The following is a 26,935-nucleotide window of genomic DNA, read 5'->3' on the forward strand; positions in this document are numbered from 1 at the left end:
TGATTCAGCTGATGAATCCATTTCTACCTTTCATTCTCAATTTGGTGGTCTTTCTTCCAAGGAGTCTCTTGAAACCTGGGTTGGGGTGAGGAGCTGCTCCCCACTCCCTGGTGGCTGGTGGCAGACTCAGTGATCCCCTTCCGACGGCACAGCCTCACAGCTTGTTGCAACATACATCAAAAAGTCCATTGTTCTCAGTCCCCTGAGTCCCAGGCTGTGATGAGTGATTGAATACGCAGCAAACAATGGCTGCAGGGGTGTCTTTTTTTTTTTTAAATCCATTAGAACAGTTTTTATTTGGTAGGCATTACAGGTATATGCACCAGAATGTGGATCAATCATGTGATATTGTAAGTGGTAATGTAGCATGTGTGTATTATTTTACATGTATATATTCTTATTTATTTATTTATTTATTTCACATTTCAAGACAGACAATGAGAGGATATTCTCCCAGCACCTTCAAAACAGACTTCTTCCGTAATTACACACATACCAGTGGTCTCCCAAAGGCACCTAATTGCGACCTGATTTACGTGGAGCAGCTTAAGCAATTTCATGCCACTACTCATCACCCAAGCAAATGCTGTAATATTTTGTTGGAAGTTTGATGGTGAATGCAGTGCTGATTTGTCAGTTCTTCCATGCATGACATGGCCCCAAGACGAAGTAAATGCTACAAACATCTAAGTGTAGTGATTCTGGCCTAAGTGTGCCTATCTTACTTGGACATTGATTTTGGGATATTTTATAATGATAGCCTCCAGTGGGCCTGTAGCATGGTGGTTACAAACATGGCATTTAGAGCCTCCTAGAGGAGGGTCCTGGCCCCCCAGCTCTTGCCCTGCCATACAGCTTTGTTACAAGTGAGTAGGGAGCTGGGGTGGATGGATGGTGCCCACCTCACTCCAGGGCGCGGGGCTCGGGAGCCTCCCGGGAGTAACGTGGAGAAGTGCTCTTCCATAGTGCGGATGCAGCCTACAGAACTCTCTACTACATCCTCAATTTCCCTGATACATCACTCTGTGTCCTATGTCACCATATAAGGTCAATATAGTAATAATATATGTACTATATAAAAAACACTAATAATTCTATATATAAATGCTACTGCAAAAACATTTGTGGGTTTATGTAAAAAAGACTATGAAAATCCTCTGCCATAGAAAAAGTAGACTAGGATAAATGATTCTAAACACTCTATTCATGCAATAGGATATCCTTTCTCAGAAGTTTTTGAAGCAATGATAAATTGTCACCATTTACCCCTAACATTTGAATCTCTGGTGGACTCATAAAACAGGATTTTTCTGTACATGATGAATGCTATTTCTAGTTTTATTGAATAAAACATACCTCTTGGCAAAACTGCCTATTTCTTTTATCTCCATATCTGCATTTCTAGTTGGCCTGGAAGTGTTTATGTACAGGGTCCCACAGATCACAGCTGGTCGGCCTGGTCTCTGCACCTCCTCCTCGACGGGTAGAGGAGTGCAGGCTGGCTCTCCGGCGCCTCACTCCAGGTGTCCTGGCTGTTCCTGTGTGGGTGCTGGGCTGCCCTGTGTTTCCTGGAGAAACTGGAACTTAGATCCAAAGTTTTCCTTAGTTTGAGCCAGGCTGCAGCCACAGAGTCCCTCGTGGGGAGCTCTGCATAGATGGGCCAGATCCTACCATCGTGGTGGAGGCTCTGCTTGCCTCCACCTGAGGGTCTCACGCCAGCGCAGCTGAGAGTCAGCCACTGCCCTGTGAAGATCTGCTTTCTCCCTCAGCCACAGTAGACCATCTGGCACTTGAGTTTCTGTGTCCTGTGATAACAACCTCATCAACCTATTAATGGTTTTCATTCATTGAGGGATTATTGCCTGAATCATTTATTAGAGTTTGTAGTTTTCAAATCTGTAATTTTTCATTCACTTGCTGGACTTCTCTTCAAAGAAGAGGCCCACTGTGCCAGCTGTCGGCGCTTACCTCTGTTATGGTTCTGTGGAGGCTATGCATGGCTGCTGCCTCCTGGGAAGTCAGTTTGAGGGGAGAGGCAAAGTGGAACCACTTAATGGATACACAGAAGAGGCTGGCGGTTTTTTTTTTTTTTTTTTGGTGACGGAGTCCTCTGTCACCCAGGGTTGGAAGTGCAGTGTATTTGATCTCAGCTCACCAAGCTCCGCCTCCCGGTTTAGCTTTATTCTCCTGTCCTAGCCTCCCCAGTAGCTGGGATTACAGGCACCCACGCACTTCACTTCCGGGCTAGTTTTTGTATTTTAGTAGAGATGGGTTTCACCTGTTAGCCAGGGTGGCCCGGCATCTCCTGACTCCTCTGTGGATCTGCCTCCGCCTCTGCCTCCCAGAAGTTGGGATTGGCAGGCTTGAGCCACTGGCCCGGGCCTTTTTACAGGCCTGTCAGTCCCCTAGGCTGACTACAATGGCATGGTCTTAGCTTACTGCAGCCCTGTGTATAGCCTCCTGGGCCTCCTCAGCCTCCTGGAGTAGCTGGGACTACAGGTGCAGGCCACCACTATGCCCAGCTAGTGCTTGGTATTTTTTTGTAGAGATAGAGTCTCACTGGGTGGAAAGCCCAGGCTGGTCTCAGCCTCCTGAGTTCAAACAGTTTGCCTCCACCTTTGACTTCCAGTGCTGGATTACAGGGTGTGAGCCACTGCACCTACCATGGAGAAGAGAGCCCTTTCTTTCTTCTTTTTCCCCAGTCATCTTTGTTTTGTTTTTTAGTACCACTGTGACCTCACAAATATTTCTCTATGTGTGTATATTTGAGACTATGTGATCATATGGAATTTATTTATTTTTATGCCCACATTTGCCACAGCTGTTGGCCTGTTTTGGTCTCACTTCTTTGATTTCTACGCCCCCACCCCCACCTCCCTAACGCATGCACAGCCAGGCCCTCCCTGCTCCAGAGGCTCAACTGTTTCTCAGGGAGCTCTGATTTCTGTGGCTAGTGGGGAAGGGCCTTTGGAGAGTAGCATCTGGACACTAGGGGTGGTGATTGCTCCTGGATTCTCTCAACCCCGAGAGTGTAAAATTTGTTTCTAAATTCTAGAATGAGAAATTTCTGAAGGTTCTTTAAGATACTAGTTCCCCAAACCTTAACCATAACTCAGGCAACATAGTAAAGAAAAAGATAAATTCTGTCATTGTAACCTTTTTCCTCTGGTTGAATAAATGTGTTATCTTTATTAACATGTATAACCTTGAACTTGTTGCCAAAAATTTTTTTTTGCCAAAAGTTTTGTGAAATTGTCAGTTGAATTACTCTATTACTGTACCTAGGGTTATAAAGTATTTTAACAAATACCTCATTTGGTTTTTGTCACATCTCTAGATGAAGTTTAAAATGAAAGATCAATTTTTGGCTAGGTGTGGTGGCTCATGACTACAAATCCAGGCACCTTGGGAGGCCAAGATGGGAGGATTGCTTGAGGCCAGGAGTTTGAGACCAGCATGGGTAACAGTGAGAACCCATCTCTAAAACTTACAAATTAGCTGGCTGGGCGTGGTAGCTCATGCCTGTTTGAGAGGCCGAGGTGGGGAGATCACCTGAGGTCAGGAGTTTGAGACCAGCCTAACCAACGTGGTGAAACCCTATCTCTACTAAAAATACAAAAATTAGCTGGACGTGGTGGTGGGCACCTGTAATCCCAACTACTTGGGAGGCTGAGGCAGGAGAATTGTTTAAAACCAGGAGGTGGAGGTTGCAGTGAGCTGAGATTGCATCATTGCACTCCAGCTACTCAGGAGGCAGAGGCAGGAGGATTGCTTGAGCCCAGGAGCTTGAGGCTGCAGTGAGCTGTGATGGTGCCACTGCACTCCAGCGGTTGCCTGAAGCCAGGAATAGCACCATGCCCTGTGATGAATGTTGAATTTATAAATTAGGCACAGTGAGAGGTTAACAACAATAATAATAAAATAGAACAATTATAACAGTATACTGTAATAAGTTACGTGAATTTTGGTCTCTCGAAGTTCCGTGATATTTTTGGATTTTAGTTGAGTAAAGGTGACTGAAACCGAAAGGCGAGACCTTGGGTAAGGGGCACTCCTGTGTACTGTGTTTCAGTGAAAAAGACAGCACTTGATCTCACATCTTAACTAAAACAGACTAATTATATTCCCTTAAAATTTTAGGTTCTTCACGTATGGTAATTTTCCATTAGAACAGCATCTGAAACAAATTCATGAGGAAGCACTGAGCAAATTCCAGAAAATCGAACCAAGCACCACGGTGCCATCTCAGACACCCTGGGACAAGCCTGTGAGTGCCCCACCGTGTTTGTGTCCCGCCTGGTAAATAATGTTGACATGAGGACTTGGACTGGGTGTTCATGATGGGATTTCAGAGGCTGTCATGGTCGGTACAGAGTATGGGAGATCTTTTCAAACCAAAAGAATAGTTATTTGTTTGAAAAGAAAGTTAACTTAGCGGAAAGCATGTTTCGGTCCATTTTGTGTATCCAGATAACGTAGAGTCATTAACAACTGTCAGACGCTTTGCCTACTCACAAGGTCACGTCATTTTACAGAGGGAGTTCCAGATAACATGTGGCCCGGATTCATTTGCTACAGATCCCTGTAAACAAACAACCGTCAGCGTTAGCTTCCTCTTACCGGAGTGAGTATATGCTGTCAAAGCTCATACAAGACAAAAACATGAGGAAAATATTCTTATTAGAAGGTTCAGAAGTGAGTTCTACAATTGAATGTAAATTAATAATTAATACACAGTTAGGATTCAGGGGTTAAGTGGATTTTAGGAAAAGAGAACAAAATGTCAAAGTTTTTAATAACATCCGAAATGGTTTTTGAGGACAATCATTTTTGATAGCCCTCCGGAAGAAAAGTAATTTACTTATTGTATGTCAAAGCTTTCTTCCTACAGAGAAAAGACTGCCTCAGACCAGCAATTGCTCACATTTTGAGGTCACAGGTCCCTTTGAGGGTGAGAATGGTACTGTGAACACGCGCCTCGGCAAAATACACCACATACAAAACTTTGTAATTCGGGTGGTTTCACGAGAGTAGCTCAGAACCGTGCCGGGGGTGTTCAGGAAGGGAAGGCTCTGGGCCCTCCCGTGGTCAGCCTGCAGCTCCGCGGCTGGCACCTCTCCTGGCTTGTTCCTTGTCTCCTTAATGGTGCTGCCACTGTGCCTGTCATTTAAATCACGTGTGGAAAGTGCCTGGCAGGCTGTCACATGGGGAGCATTTCATGTGCAGTGCAGTTAATTTTATGGTTTGTGCCCCCCGCAAAAATCCCAGTATTTAAGGGAAATTCTCTTTTGCTCATAAAATTGTTAAAATAAATGTTGAAATGCAAGAATTTCTAGAAAGATGTGTAGTGATTCTAAATAAAATGTGCATAAGGGCCAATAATTTTCCCTTTTCTCTTACTCCCCTTTCCTTTTTTTTTTTTCCTCCGATGCAGCATCACCGACACGTTCGAAGCCTTCACATTAAGTCTTCTGTCTTCACTCTTGACTTCTGGGCCCAATTCTCCCTTTTACAAAGCCTTGATTGAATCTGGCCTTGGCACAGACTTTTCTCCTGATGTTGGGTGAGTTTATGATGAGATTAGGTCAGCAGTTCTGAGGGGTTGGGGGCAGTTTTGCTCCTTCACTCCACACCCTGTCCCTGCCCCACACTTGACAATATCTGGACCATTTTTGGATTTTTGATCGCTATAACTGGAAGATGGTGGACCAGGAAGTTGCTGAGCGTCTCATGGTGCACAGGATGGCCGCCCCCATCAGGGGGCTCTGGATAAGATCCTGGATCCAGTGCCAGCCATTTCTGTCCCCTCAAGGGGGCGTTTGTCCAAAATAAAACACCCAGCACAAAGGCAGCTTTTCCAGGGCCTCAGAATGTCATGGTGTTGTCTCTTGCAGGTCAGGTCATTAAGTATTAGAAATTTTTAAAATTGTGTAAAACTCAGCAGTTCTCTGTTTTGATATTTATCCTGCCATAACGCAAAAGTTTAAATTTAATTTTTAAAAAAAGATGTAAAAATGACATAGATGTACATGGAACCAATTACTTGAGAACACTGCTTGAATGCACTTTTCAGTGGAGGGGCTGGAGTTGGAAGCACTTCATTCTGATCTTTAAATCAAGCATATGATGAGGGCGTGATGAATGTGCCTGGATTCCAGTGCATCATTTCTGGTTTTTTCTTCTAGATACAATGGCTATACGAGGGAGGCCTACTTCAGTGTCGGCCTCCAAGGGATTGCAGAGAAAGACATTGAGACAGTCAGAAGCCTCGTAGACAGAACGATTGATGAAGTAGTTGAGTAAGTGTGGCTTATTTGTAACAGTCTGCTTTCGTTCCTCATTTCTGCGTACTTTTTTGGGAGGAGCTGAGCCTGATCCACTGTTTGGGCCTTCCCTCTCTGTCATATAATATGCATTTGTTCATATTTATTTGTTTAAATGTTATCTCTGCTACCGTTTGTTTCTAAAACTCTTCTACATCTTAGGTTTTTGTTTTGTTTTGAGACAGGGTCTCGCTTTGTCACTGAGCCTGATGTGCAGTGGCGTGATCTCAGCTCACTGCATTTTCCTCTCCTACCGGGCTCAGGTGATCCTCCCACCTCAGCCTCCCAAGTAGCTGGAACTAGGGTGCACACCACCATGCCCAGCTAATTTTTGTATGTTAGAGATGGGCTTTCTCTATGTTGCCCAGGCTGGTCTTAAACTCCTGGCCTCAAGCAGTCCTCCTGCCTTGGCCTCCCGAAGTGCTGGGATTACAAGCATGAGCCATTGTGTCTGGCCCATCTTTGTTCTTCATTGTATTCTTTAGGAAAGGATTTGAAGATGATCGAATTGAGGCTTTACTTCATAAAATTGAAATACAGATGAAACATCAGTCTACCAGCTTTGGGCTGATGCTGACATCAGTAAGTGATTTCTCAACAACAAATTTACTTTTATAATAGACGCTTTGTCTTGTTACTAGCTTAATTGGCTTTTTGATATTTTTATGTGAAATTGATTACTTTAAATGGGTAAGGATTTATAACTAGTAATCTGTTGGTTATTTCCTAAACATTATTTCAGCCTGTGGTTTTTATTTTATTAGAACAAAATAGAGCTAAAGTAAGGTTTTTTGTTTCTCCATCCAAATAATTACATGACTTTTGTTATAAACAATCAGCTGTGGTATATTTAAACATAGAAACTAGGATCTTAATATCAAGTCTGGGCTGTTTGTGGAGGTTGTACTGTGTGGTACCAGCTGCATTGTGGATGTGGAAATCTTCCTTCCAGTACATAGCTTCTTGCTGGAACCACGACGGGGACCCTGTGGAGCTCCTGAAGTTGGGAAATCAGTTGGCTAAATTCAGACAGTGCCTGCAGGAAAATCCAAAATTTTTGCAAGAAAAAGTAAAACAGTATTTTAAGGTAAGAAAGTTGGATAATTCATTTCTCTAATTTTGAAGTTGAATTTTGTACTAATGAAAGGAATATTAGGAACATAATCTATACATTTAAGTAATTTCTGTTAATGGGTGACTGAATTTCTAATTAAAAAATGCTTACATTAACTTTATTTTCCAGATTGTAATGCAAGTTGAGTTTTTTTTTAGATGAATGTCTGTGTGTGTTTTTAGTATGTGAATATATGTGTGTGTGAACAAAACATTTGCATATATTGTTCTTTTATTAGTAGAAGAATATAAAATAGGAGAACAGTCACCCAAATGTAATGAATCTTCTGGTTTTCATGAGTGAATACTTTTGATGCTTGTGCGTTTGTTTTCTCAGATTTTTGGGCAGTTGTGCTTGGTTGCCTGTTCCTTGCTTTGTACTCATTATCATGGTAGAACTTTAAAAAGTGTTCCCATGGTGGGAAAGACTGTTGTCTACTTTGAAGGGGAACTCTCCAGTAGGTTCCGTTGTTTTAGGCATGAGATACGATTTAATAACTTGACCTGCAGCTTCTCTCAGCTGTTGTAAGTTATTTCCGTGAACTTTCTGGTGTCTTCGAGTTATCTTACCTCTGTAGTATTTTATATGGGAGCATTTTGTGCATGTGTAGTTTTTTTAATTGTTGAAACAAGGAAAGTACATGAAATAACCTAACGTTTATTTTTATATTACATCAACATGTGTTTTGTTCTAATAATTTATAAAGTATTGAATGGGAAATATAGTTCTAGCCTTTTAGAAGTTAATAGTAGAATGAACACTAGACAAAAAATAGAATTCTGTATTAACTTCAATTTAGACTAAAGTCCAAGATCTATAGTACTTAAAACTGCAAACCTTTTTACAACTAAGATGTGGTGAAAATATTTAGTATTGATATGCTTAAGACCTAATGACCATAATCATGATAATAGTAGAATAATAGCATTTTTGAATTCTGTAACTACTACACAGGCAGGTATGGTGGTAAGCATTTTCTAAGACTTGTGTACTTTCATCGGCAAAACAACTCTTGAGGTTCGTTCTATTATTACTATTTTTAAAGTGGGAAAGTGGAACCACAGGACCAAGAACACACCAGCGGAAGCTTGTTGAGTGTTAGATTGTAATAAGATTTTGTTTTCACTTGGCTTTTGTTGTTGCTGTGGTTGCTGCAGAATAACCAGCATAAGCTGACTTTGTCGATGAGGCCAGATGACAAGTATCATGAGAAGCAGGCGCAAGTGGAAGCCACGAAGCTCAAGCAGAAGGTGGAGGCTCTGTCCCCCGGAGACAGGCAGCAGATCTACGAGAAAGGTCCGAGGCTTCCTTCCGAGCCGGCGAGGCCTGACCTGCACTCAGGCCGAGTGCACTTGTTAGTGAGTTAATAGTTGGAGACAGGTATTATTTCAACCAGCAGGTGTCCACTGGACACCAACAGAGCTCACGTTCGGTGCAGTGGGTTCAGATAATTTCAGAAAATTGCCCTTATAGCTCAGTAGGAAAGGCAGGAGTCACTGAAAAGAAGTAGCTTGGAAAGATGTATTTACAGATTTTGTAAATACTTTGTATTTATCAGGTGCCATAACATGCCAGTACCATTGTTATGTTGCAGTGCGTGTTGCATGGCCTGTGAGCAGAGTGGACAGTGAGAGCTGTGTGTTGGGAAGAGGCCTGTCTCAGGCATAGAGGGGGTGTGTCAGCCGCAGAGCAGCACCGGGATTCTGTGGGGCAGGCGTGGGGCACACAGGGATGGTGGAGCGGTGGGCATGGAGGGAAGACAGCGTGTGTGGGGGAGACAGGTGTGCCCGGTGGCCCTGGGGAGGGTCTGTGTGGAAGACGGGGAGCACATGGGTGCTTCATGGATTAAGGCAGGAGAACTGCCAGGTCAGTGAGCAGCGTAGCAGCAGCCTCATTCGGGATAGTTTTGCAGAAAAATAGAGAAATTGAATGGAGAAAACTGCTGAGAGGCAGGGGATTTTGGCAGCGGCTGTGGGAGCGGCTGCAGGAGTGAAGGAAGGGAGGAGGCCACAGGAGAGAAGGGGACCCAGATGGATTCTCACAGGTAGTTCGGCCTCTGGGAAAAAACATTTGCAAAAGTGGTGTCTGATTAAGACCTGTATTCAGAATATACGAAAAACCAACAATTCAGTCATGAGAGCACACAATCCAATTAACGCATGGGCAAAAGATTTTGACAGATGTCATCGAAGAGATCCTAATGGCAACTAGGCACATAAATCATTACATGGAAATAATCTCATTACTTTCTTAGGGAAATGTATCATAGTTATCAGGAAAATGCAGATTAAAACTACAGTGATATACCATTATACAGCTACTAGAATGACTAGCAGTTTAAAAATTACTGCCGGCACCAAATGTCGTCAGTCCTGAAAGGCAGGGGGAATGAATGCTCACACACTGCCAAAGGAGCCAAAATGGTGTGGCCACCTAGGAAACAGGGTCACAGTTCTCACAGTGCCAGCCAACATGCGCGGACCAGGAAGGCCCCGCTCCTAACGTTCCTTCCAGAGAAATGGAAACAGGTATCCACACAAAACTTGAAACAACCCAGACTTCCATCAACACATACATGCTTACAAAGAAATGCCACTAGCTGCGAAGGAGCACGACAATGATGCACCCTTGGTATTGGTGCATCTCAGAAACTTCCCACAAAGGGAAAGAAGCCAGAAGCCAGGTGACATACTGAGACCATTCGTGGGAAGCCGTGGATGTGGCAAAGCTGCAGGGACAGAGAGTGGATGAGAAGTGCTGGAGGCCCAGGGTTGGGGGTTGGTGGACTGTAGAGGGGATGGGAGAGTTTTGGGGGTGCTAGAAAGGCCCAGTACTGTGATGTGGTGGCTTCATAACTTGCCACAATTTTCAGAACTTAACTGAATTGTGTCTTTAAAATTGTGAATATTATTACTTGTAAGTTATGTATTAATAAAGCCTTTTAAAAATATATGCAACACATACACACATACTTTTCCTGTTAAAAAAGCTAGTTGGGGCTGGGCGCAAAATCCCAGCATTTTGGGAGGCCAGGGAGGGTGGATCACGAGGTCAGGAGATCGAAACCTGGCTAACATGGTGAAACCGCGTCTCTACTAAAAATACAAAAAATTAGCCGGGCGTGGTGGCGGCACCTGTAGTCCCAGCTACTCGGAGGCTGAGGCAGGAAGAATGGCGTGAACCCGGGAGGCGGAGCTTGCAGCAAGCCAAGATCATGCCACTGCACTCCAGCCTGGGTGACAGAGCGAGACTCCGTCTCAAAAAAAAAAAAAAAAGCTAGTTGGGCTGGGATTCTGTGAGAAATTGTCAGAAGGTAAGGGTGGACGTTAGGTGGAAAGTAAGTGACTTCATTTTGATCATGCTAAGGTTGAAGTTATATCATGTAGTAAAAGAAAAATTAATGTCAACTTGTAATCTGTTCTTATTTCTATCTGAATTCTTGTTTAGAGACAACTGTTTGAAGCTGTTCTTTTTTAACCTTAGTCTTTTTTTTAAGCTCTGTTTTGTGATAATTGACAAGCTCCAATCTTCCCACTTTTAACTAAGTTATTCATGAGTACACAAGATAATTCCATGAGTAGGCAACAGGTTGTACGTTTCCTAAATTACTTCATATTCGTTGGCCTGACCTCAGAGCTGTGCTTTAAGAAAACCCAGTATACTGTAGTCCAAACCAGTAGGTTAATGAGCAGTGCTCACACTACAGAGTTCTCCTTTACACACTCACTGCAGAGCTCCTTTAAAGGAGGGCACAGTGCTAGTGCAGTGAATGGTTATTTCAGGTCAGTAAGTCTTAAAGTGTGCACGGCAGTGTTAGGATTCTGTGAATTAAAGCCAAACTGTAGAGAACAACAATGCAGAAGAGGTGAATGGGAAACTAGTAAAAGCTTGAATCTTCTGATTTCTGGTCTTGTGTGTGTCTTAAGCACTGTGAAGGGGTGAAGCCTCCACCATCAGGGAGTGTGTGATGTGCTGAAGGGAAACAGAGAAGAGAACGTGCCAGAGGCTTTTTCTGCCCACTGTGAGTGAGTGTGTTCAGAGAAGGAGCTCTGGGATGTCAGGGTAGCTGTGGCGTGCTCTAGTGCAGGTGGGCCCAGGAACCACGGGGAAGGCCGGGTAAGGGAAGAGGCAGGAGGGAGCTTCCTGGCAAAGCCACAGATTACAAAAGCTCCGCGTGGCATGAGGTCGGGAAAGTCAAGTTGTTAGGTAGGTGGTGAGCTGGCAGGGGAAGCCTGCAGAGTCCGAGTCTGAGCTCCTTGCCACTGGGAGCCTGGGCTCCAGATGCCTCTGGGAGTGGGGGTGGTTGTTGATGGCAGTTGCAGCTCCAGAGGTGGGCAGAAGGGCTGGAGCCCACGGTGGGGCACCTGTGGAGGGGCGACACTGCCTGAGATGCTCACTGTGCCCCAAGGTCCCGTGTCTAAGTGTGTGGCACGCTCTCGGGGCACTTCAGAAGGTGGAAATGGAACATGGGGGAGGTCAGCCCAGCAGACACCAGGAGTGCTGTCTGTGGGGACTGAGTTAAAGCGGGAACTCGGCACAGCCCTCCCCGGGAGTCATGGAATCGTGCACTCGTGTACTTGCTTGGCACGGTGTAGCACTGTGAAGCCGCTTCACTGGTGGCCATCAGGGCGGGAGGCACGCCTGGGTCTTAGGATCTTCCGCATAGGCTGTGGCTCGGTGGAGGGGTCTGCTGTAAAGGTGCTGCCTCCCTCATTGATGAATGGACTGTCAGGCCCAGGAAGTGTCTTTCTAAGCACCACTGTAATTTGTGTGATTTATGTGATTGTGTAAGTCTTTTGTTGAAATTAGTGAAAATGAAACAATAGAAAACGAGTATAGGGCCAGGTGCGGTGACTCATGCCAGGAATCCCAGCACTTTGGGAGGCCAAGGTGGGAGGATCACTTGAGGTCAGGAGTTTGAGACAGCCTGGGCAACATGGCAAAACCTCGTCTCTACAAAAAAAAAAAAGAAAAAAGAAATTAGTCACGAGGCTAGGGCAGGAGGATCACTTGAGCCCAGGAGGCAGAGGCTGCAGTGAACTGAGATGGTGCCCCTGTACTCCAGCCTGGGTGACAGAGCCAGGCCGTGTCTGAAAACAAAAAAGATAAGTATAAAGATCACTAAATGTCAGTCCAACAAGAAGTGGTTTGAAAGCTCTGAAAACAAGTCGAATCTATTTAATGTAAACTTTGGAGGGTGCAGGAGAAGCTTCTTGAGCAAACCACCACTCCCCAGCAGAATGTTCAGTAATTGAAAATGAGAATTAGGAAAAGGGCTTCCCACTAAGGGGGTTATTAGTGCATCTAAATCTGGTCAGCCTGGAAATAGGAGATACTTGGCAAACCATTGTGCTCCCGTATTCCCCACACGTGGCATGGACGGCTAATTCTGGATGTAAGATAATAACATAGGAGATAAGTTGCATCAATCCTTTTAATTATGGCCCCGAATATTCCTTTTTCTTGTTTCTTTTTTAGGTTTAGAATTACGGACTCAACAAAGCAAACCTCAAGATGCCTCTTGTCTGCCAGCGTTGAAAGTTTCAGATATTGAGCCCACCATACCTGTCACAGAGTTGGACGTGGTCCTGACAGGTCACTGTGAACACTATGTTTTTCCCGGGTCTCGGGGTCCTTGGGGAAATTAAATATCGCTCCTCACAGAAGCAATAGAATCACGTCTTGGAGGTTTTCCCTCAAACACTTGAGCAGCCCTGTGTGTTCATAGTCTTGCTCCATACGTGTCTTCTACCTTGTTCCTAACTCTCAGTGGTGATAGACGCATTCACTCAGTAAGAGCCTATGTGTGTGTTCCTGAGAGGGGTTTGATAGGGTGCTCTGATTTCCTGCTTCTAGAATCAAATGAGGATTTGGGTTATGCTTTGACTGTATTAAGTACAGTTTAAAAAATAGAGGCATCCTCAGAGCCCTTTGTCCCAACTGTTTACCCTGCCATCAGCACGGAGGAAGCAGAGGGATGAGACCCCCGGAAAGGTGGGTGTTGAGTTGAAAGGGAGTTGGAGGCCAAGTTTATCCCCCTGCTGTGTCCTGGCATTTCATTCCGTGACACATTTTGTTCCATGTCATGTTTCGTTCCGTGGCACCTTTCGTTCCGTGGTACTTTTTGTTCCAAAAACTCGCTGCTTTTGAGTTCTCAGGGTGCCTCCTTTCTCTCTCTCTCCTGGCTGGTAGCTGGAGAGGCATCTTTGGGGTAACCTCACCTGGGACGGTGTTGATGCTGAGCTTACCAGCAGGTGTGGCCGGACGTGACTGAGCTGAGGGCAGCATGGCTGTCACTTGCACCTCGAGGACGGGGATGGGATTTCACCCTGGGCATCCCTGAGTCCTGTGAAGCGTCTCCAGCCCGCCTTTTGTCTTCTAACAGCGCTTGTCGTGTTTGTATCCTGTTTATTTTCGTGTGTGTGCACGCGCATGTGAGTGGAAATCGAGGCTGACGTCTCTCTGATCTGTTAACCCTGGCAGTTTTTGTCTGTGAATCTCATTAAGTGTTCGCTAAGAGTGAGAATAAATCAGTCATCCTTCCATGCCTTGGTCCCTCCGCTGGTCTAGGGCGCTCTGCTAGGTAGGGACCTACGTACATAGCTGAGTGCCCAGCCCTCCCCTCAAGAGGTCAGGAAGAGTGGGTGGGGAACACCAGGAGCCTTGTTTGGGGCCCTGGGGCAGCCTTCTGTTGTGGGGCCAGAGGGTGGCAGGGCCTGTTGGGGAAGATGAGCAGCGCTGAGGACGGGTGCGATGTGGGCCTGGGGGTTCTTGGGGGCACCTGGTCGGAGTTCTCTCTGGTTGACGGGGAGAGGTTGGGTAACTGGAACTTGCAGTTGTGAGACCAGAAGGTCGTGGTTCTGTCCTTCCTTTCCCTTTCCTTGGAGAGCGCGGGTTACTTTACTATTGAAGACACTTCCAGTTTTTTATCATGAAAATACAATAGAGAAGTTTATATAAACTCTAGTATAAGTCTTAAACCTCCATGCTTGAAAAGCAATAAATAGCGTTTTTTAAATATTATAAGTGGTTTAAATTTTACTGGCAACAATAAAAATGAAATCCTTTTTGTTTTTCTAGCCGGAGATATCCCTGTTCAGTACTGCGCCCAGCCCACCAATGGTGTGGTGTATTTCCGGGCCTTCTCCAGCCTGAACACACTCCCCGAGGAGCTGAGGCCCTATGTGCCCCTCTTCTGCAGCGTCCTCACCAAGTACGATCGCAACACACCCTTGTGTGTCTTACTAACATCTGCTTTGTGTGCATATCTGTGTTGTTTTAATGCGTCAGTAGGAATTACATTCAGTGAATCACAGCTTACAATGTTAGTGTGTAAGTATGGTGTACAATATATTGGTTTAGAATTTTTTATGAAAGTAACATTTTCTTACTATATTACATTGAAATATTTATGAATCTACGGTATAATGTAAGGATATACTTAGAGATCTCTATCTTAGCATATGAATCTGTGAAGCTTTGGAAAGGATTGACGGTTTAATCCGAAAGTGTGAGTAATTGGATGTGCCTGCTGCCTGCGTTGCTCCTCCTCCGAGCTGACCTGTAGTTGCTGGCGTCCTCCCTAGGTGGGGTGTGCACACGTCTGGAAACACACACATGAGCACCCACATCAACACTTGACCTTTTGCCCAGCTCTGCTGTGGCCGAGGTTGCAGGACAAGCAGTAGACAGGGCTGTGGGCTCCCGTTCCTATCCAGGATAATAGGGGGACATGGAACCCTGCAGCCGGCTTCAGAGACCACTGCCCAACCTGACATGCAGCTGGGGTCTTCCCTTTGTGGAGATGAAGTTGTCGGCGTGCTGCAGAAAGCTGCATGGCTGTGACACCTTCTGCACCCTGGCTGAGGGTCCGCTCAGATGGGAAAATGTCTTCATGGGTTTGAAAGTTCCCTGCCTTTTTAAATATAGCTGCTGCTGTTCATCCTTTTGTAGCAGTTTAGAAAACACCTCCTGGTCATTCCCTTGACTCAGTTATTTCTGGCATTAGCAGTGTCACTGTGAATGTTTCTTTCACAAGCGTGAGTGCTGAGAGGAAAATACTTTTCTTAAAAATTTAAAAAGTCTTTAGCCTTTGGACTCCCTCGCCCAGGCTACCAGACATTTGAGCAAAGGAAGTATGTCTCACAGTGGTCTGGGCGAAGAGAGTAGGGGGTCCTCATAAAGCATTTATTGAAAAGCTTACAACTGGAAATGCGTATTTTAGAATGTTGTTTTGAGTGCAGACACTGGCCAGCCAAGTGTCTTGTGCCTCTGGACACTGACTTCCCAGGCGGGAGAAACTGGGGTCTTCCTGGGGGAGGGGACGCGTGAACTCGAGAGGGCAAAGGTTAGAGCGTGTGCCTGCTTGATGACCTTCGAACTGTGAAGAGGTTGGCAAAGCTGCAGTTATTCAATTAATGGCAGCAACTTGTAATTCAAGATGCACGGTTTTAAAAATGATTCAGTAAGGACTGCCTTGTAATCGGGGCTGTGCTTCTCTGCTGTGTCAGGCTGGGCTGCGGCCTTCTTGACTACCGGAAGCAGGCTCAGCAGATAGAACTGAAGACCGGAGGGATGAGCGCTTCTCCCCACGTGCTCCCCGACGACTCGCACATGGACACCTACGAGCAGGTAGCCTGTTACCGTCAGATGACAGCTGCGGTGGGAAGCTTTTCTCCAGTGTCTGTCACTGTTTGGTTCAGCCCTAATTCCTTTCTTCTGTGTTTTCTTTGGTTCAGGGTGTGCTTTTCTCCTCTCTCTGCCTGGATCGAAACCTGCCAGACATGATGCATCTGTGGAGTGAAATATTTAACAAGTAACTTTATTTGCAAGAGTTGTCCATTCTTGGGGTGTACTAGAGATCTCCATTGGAAGTACTTTAAAATAGACAATCTTTCTTGTGTGTGTTGATTTCCAAGTCTGACTTTTACTTGTAGTTCGTATGGACTTATAAAATTTCTTTGGTCGTTAAAGTAGTCTGCAAACTTACATTTAATCTACTTTCCACAATATTGAAGGGACACGATGAATGGGTCTCCAGGAATTTCTTCTCCTTTTTCCATAGCCCGTGCTTTGAAGAAGAGGAGCACTTCAAGGTACTGGTGAAGATGACCGCCCAGGAGCTCGCCAACGGAATTCCGGACTCCGGACACCTGTACGCTTCCATCAGGGCAGGCCGGACCCTCACGCCCGCAGGGGACCTGCAGGAGACCTTCAGCGGGATGGATCAGGTAAGAAGCTTGGAAGGAACCTCTGTTACTCTGGTTTAGCTACATATTCCAGAGTTACTGATTTCTTTGGGGATACATTAACTTATGTCCCAGAAATGCTAACTTTCTAACTGACCAAATACGGGGAAGAATTGATTGGTTGGTTTTAACTCATCATCTTTTTTGTACCACCCTGCACCCCAGTTCCAGCCCTCCTCAAGCCACACACTTGCACACATAACCCCTGCCGATGCAGGGTTCTGATGTCACGGGTGCTTGGTTCAGACTGAGTGGGTCTGTCGTGGCCTCTGCCTCTCTGTGAGCGAGCTTCCTCTGGGTCTGTTGTGGCCTCTGCCTCTCTGTGAGCGAGCTTTCTCTGGCTCAGGTGCGACTGATGAAGAGGATTGCAGAAATGACAGACATCAAACCCATCCTGAGGAAGCTCCCGCGTATCAAGAAACACCTGTTAAATGGTGATAATATGAGGTGCATTTGTGATTTGTTTCTAAATATTTTATGATTCATTCTATTAAGCATAGTTTTTAGGTATTTTTTACTTGTAGAAACTTCAAGATAGAAAGTGCTTGGTAAAGGTAAAGGTTACAGAATTTATTGTAGATGTCAAGTGTTCTAATAAACTAAGAAAAAAATATTTTAAGCTTATTAAAAGTTGTAGGAGATGGGGAAGAAAGCAGGCTAATTTTGTTCTAGAAGTGCAAATAGGTTGAGAGCAGTAGTTATGTTGCTTCCAAAAGCAAATGGTCTGTAACTGAGATATCCGTAAGGGTGAGCTTGCCGAAGGTCAGAGTAAAAGTACAGTTTCTTATATAATTCTGTGATGCTTTGAGGAAATATCTGGCAGCTCAGTCCTACACCTGTAGTTGGCCTTATGTGCCCTCAGGTGTGTGAGCATGAATGAAGTTTAAAAATGATTGACAGTTTTATTTTCAGCATCTTATTGTCAGTGACATTGATGTATTCGTCAGTACTTAACAAGAAAATGTTTGCTGAAGTCAGTTGTCCTTCTTCACAGAGAGTCCTGATGCCTTTTGCCAGTCATGTCTTGTGAATCCCTGGCAGATTCTACAGGGCGGTCTGTGGGTGGGCAGAGGTGAAGCCTGGCGATCAGGGGCTCCTGGCATTGGGCTCAGGCCGGCCTGGCTTCTGGTGCCGGGTCAGCACTCACGCTCGCACCTAGGAGGTCCTGGGCAGCTGACCCACTGGGGCCTTCTGCTTCCTCCTCCATAGAACCTTCCTTTGCAGGTTTATCTTAAGGAATGAAAGAATATCTGCAAGGCTGGGATATAGTTAGTATTAATATAATGGTACCTGCTGTTACTTTAACTAGAGTAAGTTTAGGATTTACAGCCAAAAGGAAAAATATACACTTGGTCAATACACTGTAGAGTTCAAGTAGATTTCATGTGGTAGTAGCATTTGCAATTCTGTAGAATTTGGGAGAGTTCTGTTTTCATGTAACTTTGAGAGCATGGTAATTTTTTGCACTTTATAATGTTCTGCTTTAACAACCAGTTCACATTTTCAAATGGATGACTTCCGGACAGTAATGTTGAAAGCTGTCAGTGTTTTGATAGCGTAGTTCTGAAGGCATGGTTAGCAGATCTTAATAGTCTCTGTATTTTCTTTGCTCTTCGGAAGAACAGGAGTTTAGGGTCTCAGGCTCTGCCTCTGGGCGGCTTCATTAGCTGCCACATTGAACTGTGCGGAAATCTCTTGATAACGTGAAGCACTGCAGAGCAGGGAGGCGGCTGTGGTATTTCCACATTTGGCTGCTGTTTGTTTTAACACTTTGAACATTATTTTCTATACAACCAACATCATTGAGTTATTATACAAAATGTGATGAATGACTAAAACTGTTTTTTCTAACAATGGTTTTATGTATACGTAATTTTTAAAACAGGTGTTCAGTGAATGCGACTCCTCAGCAGATGTCTCAGACAGAAAAAGTGGTCGAAGACTTCCTTAGAAGCATCGGTCGGAGTAAGAAGGAACGGAGGCCTGTGCGCCCGCACACGGTCGAGGTATGCGCTGATGGTGGTTCTGGCGCCTGGTGAGCGCCTGGCAGGTGCCAGGAGCAGCTGTCATGTTTTACACGTATTAACTCAATTCTCAGAATAGTCCAGCGTGTCGGGGTTCATATCCCCCGTTACGCAGATGAAGAAACTCAGGTTCAGGAGGATTAAATATGTTGTCCAGTGTTGGCCCAGTTAAGTGAGTTCAGACTCTGTGGTGTGGCCTTAGATGCTGCACTCACTTCTGTGCCTTGCAGTGAGTAGTCTGATAGGAAAACAGACTTCGCCTGGGATATGCTGGCATAAGAATGGCCCAAAACCATGGCCTCAAGAAGGCTGCTTTACTGCTGTTTCTATGACTCCCGAATCCATGGATTTGACATAGAACAGTGATGTTGGTGATAACTAATTTGGTAAATTTGATTAACTTACAAAGAGAACTGTAGTCTAGTTCATGGATGTCAGTAGGGAAGCCATGCTCTCCGTGGACGAGGTTGGCGCTCGCGTCTCCTCCTTTGGTGTCTGCGTATCCCTGGTTCAGTTCTGGGTGTCTCTGTTGGCCTCTGGGAGTGGAGCCCATGGCAGGTGGCCTCCTGCTGCTCCAGGCCCCTCTGCCTGCAGCCCTTTCACTTTACGTGTCCTCTTGATTTCACAGATTAATGACGAGAAAGTGCAGAAAGAAAGCTTAAAATATTTTCTTTGTACTGTATAACAAGGCTACCTTTTCCTTGACTGTCTGAAAATTTATTTTAAAATTTCCTTAATTTCTTTTATTCACTTTCTTTTTTTAGTTTTTGTTATTTGGAGACAGGGTCTCACTCTGGCACCCAGGCTGGAGTGCAGTGAATTTGCCATTATTCTTCTGGCCATTGACCTGGGCACAAGTGATCCTCCAGTCTCAGCCTCGCAAGTAGCTGGGGCTATAGGTGTGCACCACTGTGCCCAGCTAATTCCTAAAAATTTTCTGTTGAGATGGGGACTTACTACATTTGCCCAGAGCTGGTCTCTCAAACTCCTGGACTCAAGCAGTCCTCCCACCTTAGCCTCCAAAGTGCTGGCATTCTAGGCATGAGCCACTGTGCCCAGCCTATTTTTATTTTCTGTCCTTTTTTTTTTTAAGCGTTTATTATTTAAAACACTTAAACAAGTCTACCCTTATACTTGTTATATTAGCTCTATTAGATTTTATAAACTCTGTTCCTTTTTTTTTTTTTTTTGAGACAGAGTCTGGCTCTGTCCGCAGGCTAGAGTGCAGTGGCGGATCTCAGCAGCTCACTGCCAAGCTCCATGCTCCAGGTTTATGCCATTCTCCTGCCTCAGCCTCCCGAGTGGCTGGGGCTGAAGCCATACACCATTGACTAGTTTTTTGTATATTTTGGAGAGATGGGGGTTTTCACTGTGTTAGCCAGGGTGGTCTCGATCTCCTGACCTCGTGATCCTCCCATGTCTCCAGCCTCCCAAAGTGCTGGGATTACAGGCGTGAGCCACACCGTTGTATGCCTTGACCCACTGTTCCTTCTTATATATTTCAAGTGAGTTCTGAATTTTTGTCTTTTCTCTTGGAAACTTGATTTTCAGAAACCTGGCTGCTTGTAATGCTCCTGGTGGGGCCACCCACATTCTCCACGGCTCCCAGATCATTAGGAAGCTGGTCATGGTAAGAACCACAGCCCATCTGGGTTCCCAGCAGGCGGGTGCTTCCCTCCACGGCTGTCTGCCGCTGATGGTGAACGTTCCTCCGTCCACCTGTCCGTGGGGCTGGCGTGTCCCTAGACTTGCGAGTTCAGTGCGTCCTTGGTCACTGCCACCCTGAGCCTTTTCTCTCTGAGACAGTGCTGAGTGAAGGCCCTGGTGGGAGTGTGTCCTCCTGTGCCGAGGAGGTGCGGCCCCTGGTACGGGGTGCGTCTTCCCTGTGCCCAGGAAGAGGGCTACTGCTCCGTGCGGTCTCCTCCCGGGCAACTCACCCTCCTTTGAACGTAGCTCCTGAGCCAAGTCGACTCCAGTTGGGCAGCCTGACAGATCCTTTCCCCCACTCAGCCTGGTGCTGATGCTGTTTGGTTTGGTTCCTTGTGGAGTCGAGTGATTTAACATACTCCTATGGTATAATATGATATGAAACATAAATATATAACTATGATATAAGTGGTATAGAATGAAATGTTTTTAATTGAACAGTATACTTTAAAGCATCACGTCAAGATTGGAGGACTTCATGTCCATTTTACAGTGAGAAATAGTGTGGAGCGATGTAACTGCAGTGCCTTGCTCTTGCGTCCCAGGACCTGGCTGCAGACTGTCACGGAGATGGGACCCCTGAGATGGGTTCAGTCCCAGCGTCGTGGGTGGTGCGTGGCAGCACGGCCGCCTCTGACCACACCTTGTCCCTCAGGAACCCACCTTCAAGCCCTGGCAGATGAAGACTCACTTCCTGATGCCCTTCCCGGTGAATTATGTGGGCGAATGCATCCGAACTGTCCCCTACACGGACCCAGATCATGCCAGGTAGGAGGGTGGAGGTCGGGACCTCTCAGGTCTGAGCCTTATGGAAGCAGCTGGTCAAGCCTGTTCGAGTTCACAGGGCATGTTTTAGCACAGGAAGAGTCTGCACTGACTCTGAGTGTTGGACCTGGGGCTGTGTGAGTCTACGAGCGGCCTCTTTAAACAGCAGAGGCTTTATGAACAAAGGCCCAGCTTTAGAGCCAGTCATTTTTGTAAACAATTTCTATTATTGAGTCCTATAAACAAAACAGATATTTATGACCCTAAAGACAGACTCCTTTCAAAATGCCCCATGTACTCATCTCATCTCTAGGTAAAAATTGAATGGATTTAGGCTGAGACCTCTGATAAACATGGTAGATTAAGCCTTCGTGAGGACAGATGCATGGAATGACAGCAAAGGTAGATCAAGACATGAAGCCACAAGGGAGAGTGGGAGGTGACCCAGGCAGCCATGGGGGCTGCAGGAGAACCTCATGAGCCAGACTGTGGGTGGGTGGGGGGTGCCTGACCCAGGGCCACAGAGGGACAGGACGGTGGGGAGAAACCGGGTGGTCCTGCAGAGCCCTGCAGATGGCAGGGCTGGAGGCCGCCTCACAGTCCCTCTGAGGAGTTTGCCTCCCCTGTCTCCCCACCAAGTCAGAAGCTCAGAGAAGGAGGCCCTGGGTTGAGCGGCCGAAGCCACAGCCGAGAGTGAGGGCCAGGCCTGTTCCCAAAGTGGCGTGGGGCGAGGGAGTTTGCAGCCTACGGACTGGCCCTCCAGCCCCTTCTTCCGAAGTGTGGCTACCCCTCGGCTGTGTTCATCCCATCTGCGGAAACTGGCCAGACCAGGAGGACAGATTCATAGACATGCACCTTTGGGGACCTGTCAGTTGGGTGTGGATGACACAGATCTGTGCATACATGTTATATCCCGGAAATTCACTTCCTGTATCCTTGTCCCAGGCAGCTACCCCCATGAGGGACTAAACCAAGGAGGAGACCCCCAGGGTCTGGCTCCAACCTCGCTGGTCCCAACTGACGGCGACCCAGCCACCCGAGTGGTGCTGGGTTTCTCCTGGAGGGCCCACACGAGATGGTCGTGACTTCTCCCAGCACAGCCCCTGGGAACACGTCCACTCCTTCCTTGATTTCCCACCTGGCCTATTTGACCCCCTTCATCTGCTTTGGGAAATGGCACATCTGTGGAAGTGGTGACCCGGGGCTAATCTCGCCACGGGCGTCTTTAAGGAGCCTGTGTCTTTGCTGCAGACGCTACCATCATTGTCTGCCCTGCCTTCTGTCGGAGGTGGATGTGTTCTAGAATCATCTAGAATGTGATGTCACCGTTCGCAGTGGAAGGCAGAGGAAATCAGCCCCGTTCCTAGAAATGTGCTTTATCGGAGAGTGTGTGTTTTCTTAAGGGATTCCTATACTCAGAGTTTGACTTCAGTTTCCTTTTTTTTCCATATTCTGATGTGAGACATTTAAATGTTCATTTGCACATTTGCCTTTACAATAGAAATAACCTCTTTCTGCGTTACCAGATTCTAAAAATGCCACATATGCATTGGAACAAGTTAAGCAGTGTGGTGCTGGAAGTGTTAGATTCCCTCCCCACCACCTCTCCCTTCGACCCTGTAATCCAAGCCAACTGCTTGAAAATTGTGCTTCCTTGTGCTTTTTAGTTTTTGTTAATTAAAAAGAAAATCTCATGCCTGTAAGCCCAGCACTTTGAAGTTAGGAGGCTCACTTGAAGCCAGGTGTTTGAGACCAGCCTGGGCAACAAAGCTAGACCCTACCTCTACAGAAACTGTAAAAATAGGCGTGGTGGCACACACCTGTAGGCCCAGCTACTCAGGAGACTGGTGGGAGGATCCCTTGAGCCCAGGAGTTCAAGGCTGCAGTGAGCTGTGATTGCACTAATGCACTCCAGCCTGGGGACACAGTGAGACCCCATCTCTTAAAAAACAAGACCAAAAAATGGGACCATAATTTATACGGCATTATTTTAAAACTTGATTTTATTTTCATTTTCACTTAATCCAATAATTACTTCATTGTCTATATGCTTTTTATCAGCCATGGTGTTTTTAACTTGCATTTTTTACTCGTTCATTTTAGTCTTAAAATCCTTGCACGTTTGATGACTGCTAAATTCTTGCATACGGAAATTCGAGAAAAAGGTGGCGCTTACGGTGGAGGCGCAAAACTCAGCCACAGTGGGGTTTTCACCCTTTACTCTTACAGGTGAGCTTTGCTCCAGTTCACACATTGGGACGCACACGGTGTTTCAGTTTTCTACTCATGATTATCTGTCATTTTCTTCTACTGCAGTGAACTTTAGACAAAAGTTGTTCTGTGTGCTGCTTTTCACTTCTCGAGCACTTAGCCACACCCAGCAATGTCCTTTCTGGTGCAAGGATTGGGGCCAGCAGCCTAAACGGGAAGCATTTTGCCTTCAGTAAACCCTGGCTTAAGCCAGCATATTTTGGCAGAACACGGTAGTGCCTCCATCCATGGTTTTGCCTTCCACGGTTTATTACCCAGTCACCCTCGGTCTGAAAATATTAAATGGAAAGTTCCAGACATAAACACTTCCGAAGTTTTAAATTGTACACCATTCTTCTAAGCAGTGGGATGAAAGCTGACGCTGTCTACAGTACCTGCCTGTTGGTCACTCAGGAGCCATCTAGGTTATCAGATACACTGTGGATATCCAAGAGCTTCTGTTCACAGAACCCTTGTTTTACTTAGCATAACTTTTATTACAGTATAATTGTTGTATTTGTTAATATCTTGCTGCACCTAATCTATACACTTTTTCATAGGTATAGGAAGAAAACACAGTATCCATAGTGTCTGTCTGAGGTTGCAACCCTGCTCTGGGGGACCTGGAACACAGGCCCCAGGTGAGGGGCTGCGATACAGCCTGAGAGCATTCTTAGCTCATTTCAGTTGGGGGTGCCCGATGTGGATGCAACTGTTAGCTTTCATAAACATAACACCGTTATTCTAAAACAATAAATTCTTAATTGTCTATAGCTTTGCTGCCCAAGAGAACATATATTATAACACTTTTTAAGAAGGAGCTGGCCACCCGTGGTGGCAAGTGCCTGTGGTCCTAGCTACAGGAGGCTAAGGCGGGAGGATCCCTTGAGCCTAGGGAGGTTGAAGCTGCAGTGAGCAGATTATGCTACCGCATACCAGCCTGGGCGACAGAGTGAGAGCCTGGCTCATGGATGCAGAGATAGATTAGGTAGGTAGGTAAGCAGACACGTAGGTAGAGAAGTCGGTAGCCATTGCCAGCCTGCTGAGTTCTCCCCCTTGCTATGCTGGAAGCCACTCTTCTAGACAAGGATGGGGAAGCAGCTCACAGCCCCTCTGCAGCTCTGAGTCAGGGTGAAGGGAGGGCTGGGCTCTTTCCATTTACACAAAGGGAAGTCTGGATCGGCCCCCTCAGGCTGATTCCTGTACTGCCCTGGGTGTGTCCTTAAGGGAGATTAAAAGAAAACCTTTGCTTGATTTTTCCATGGGAGTCTTCTGTAATTTCCTTGTAATCTTGACCTGCCCCCACCCTCCACATCTTTCCTCTCCTGATGAGGTCACAGAGAGGTGGATTTAAATCATCTGGGGAGGACGTTATGCAGACAGACCTTGTCTAAGAGGGAGAACGTGTTGAAAGTCTTATGTGATGGGATTTAAATTTCCACTGAGAGTAATTGAGCAATTTGTCAGTGGGCTGTTTGGACTAGATCAGATGTAAAATAGAGCTGTTAACCCATAGAAGATGGTGAACTGATAAGTCACAGGTTTGTCATAAACTTGTCCGTTGGTAAAATGCTTGCCTGTTTATTTCTGTGGGTTTCCTAGGGACCCAAATACAATAGAGACGCTCCAATCTTTTGGGAAGGCTGTTGACTGGGCAAAGTCTGGAAAATTCACACAGCAAGACATCGACGAAGCCAAACTTTCTGTCTTCTCAACCGTAGATGCTCCTGTTGCTCCTTCAGACAAAGGTATTGTGAGTGTAACAGTGAGAATCTCAGTCCACAGCCTCGCAGATGACGTTGCTGTTTTCCGAGTCCCCTCATGCACAGGCAGGAGCACCAGCTTCTGGCATCTCCGTCCTTGCCTGTGATGCGATTTCCACGTCTGACACCCTAAACATTGGCCTTGGAAACACGCTTCCCGACATCCGGGCGAGAAGAGTGCATCCTGTCATTTCAGTTTTACTGACCTGAGGCCCAGTGGGGCCAACCCACGGCAGTGTCTGGGCTCATTAGGGTGGAAGGACGATGTGGGCACGGCCCAGGCCTGGCCACATTACTCTGTAGAGCCACTTTTGCTCACAGCATTATCAGCCTCATGCAGCCCTGAATGCATCCACGCTGCAGAAGCAGGCCTTGGTAAGAGTCAGCGTGGCTCGCTGGGAGCTGGGAGCCACGCTGACTCTGGGAGCTGGAGGTCAGGGTGTGATCTCTGGGCTGTTAGACATGTCCCTGTGGTTGAAACATGTATGTGAAGTAACAGTAGATGCACCTGCCCCTCCGGGACACGAGGGCACAGCCCACTGTGCGAACTCCTGGGCGGCAGCCCCACCATGCCTGTGGTTTGTCTTCTAGGAATGGACCACTTCTTGTACGGCCTCTCGGATGAGATGAAGCAGGCCCACAGGGAGCAGCTCTTCGCCGTCAGCCACGACAAGCTCCTGGCCGTGAGCGATAGGTGAGTGGGGAGTGCGGGAGACAGCGCCTGGGATTGGAGGCCTTAACGGCACTGAAGCAGAAGCCAGTCCTCGCTGACCTCGCCTGCCTTCCTCTCAGGTACCTCGGCACTGGGAAGAGCACGCATGGCCTGGCCATACTTGGACCCGAGAACCCCAAAATCGCCAAGGACCCATCCTGGATCATCAGATGAGCGGCCCTGGTGCCCATGAGACAACAGGCCTCTAGAGCTGAATATGAAAAGTCAGAAATGCTACTGCTTTTCCAAGAATATTATGTCATTCTTAAGGTGTTACCACTGACTGGCAAGTCAATCTTAAGAGCGACCAGGAAGATGTCCATTGAAATAGTCATGCATGAAATGCCAAAGATGTACCACGTAGAATTTTCACTTTCTACTGACAGAAAGGCTTGTTTTACCTCAATTCTAGAATATTTATTTAAGAATCTAAAAATAAAGGGCAACTCTGACTTAACCTCTGCTTGAGTCATTATTTTAAGTAGGCCCATCATTTTAAGGGCCTTTACTAAAAAACAGAAGTGAAATGAAAAGGTACACAAAGGTGTCCCACGCCTGCCTGTGCTGATTCATGAAACTCGATCACACAGGGGCCCTGTGGGAGCGTCCTCCTAACAGACGGAAGTTCAGCGGGGCGGCCGGATGGAAGCAGTCCTGAGAAGCAGGTGGGCTGGGGTGAGTAAGCGCTGGCTTCGTCTTCACAGAGCCAGAAAGGAAAGCCTCCATGCCAGCTCTTGGCCGTTGGACTCTGATTTCCCAAACAGCTTGTTTTTGGGGTCTCCTCTCCCTCCACACAGCTCTCCGCCACCGTTTCTGAGGCACAGCTGTGGTCTCCTGCAGACTAGAGCTGAGGCAGAAACGCTGTCCCGACAGCAGGGGGGCCCACGAGGGCGCCAGGGCTGTCACCCCAGCACCCATGTCTACTCTGGCAAGAGTCATCGGAGAGTTCCAAATTAGGGCCCAGCGAGGACCGTGGCTTGGACTGGATGAGAAACTGGCTATCAGATTTTTCAAACCCCCACCTTGGTG

General features: G+C 46.4%; 1 protein-coding gene across 1 annotated transcript; it reads left to right on the forward strand.

Moving 5' to 3' along the window:
• Positions 1 to 351: 351 nt before the first annotated feature.
• On the forward strand, positions 352 to 26,363 carry PITRM1 (pitrilysin metallopeptidase 1). The gene is given in 23 exon segments (XM_031652558.1): positions 352 to 513; positions 515 to 598; positions 4,141 to 4,267; positions 4,536 to 4,624; positions 5,435 to 5,563; positions 6,186 to 6,299; positions 6,809 to 6,905; positions 7,276 to 7,410; positions 8,595 to 8,733; positions 12,916 to 13,032; positions 14,518 to 14,650; positions 15,948 to 16,068; positions 16,176 to 16,252; positions 16,502 to 16,667; positions 17,032 to 17,132; positions 18,571 to 18,691; positions 19,288 to 19,298; positions 20,276 to 20,339; positions 21,072 to 21,184; positions 23,285 to 23,410; positions 25,034 to 25,179; positions 25,786 to 25,888; positions 25,987 to 26,363. Coding segments are annotated over 23 exon segments (2,553 nt in total). The 5' UTR covers positions 352 to 367; the 3' UTR covers positions 26,081 to 26,363.
• Positions 26,364 to 26,935: the final 572 nt, after the last annotated feature.

Source organism: Papio anubis, chromosome 11 (assembly GCF_008728515.1).
Source record: "Papio anubis isolate 15944 chromosome 11, Panubis1.0, whole genome shotgun sequence".
Lineage (NCBI taxonomy): Eukaryota > Metazoa > Chordata > Mammalia > Primates > Cercopithecidae > Papio > Papio anubis.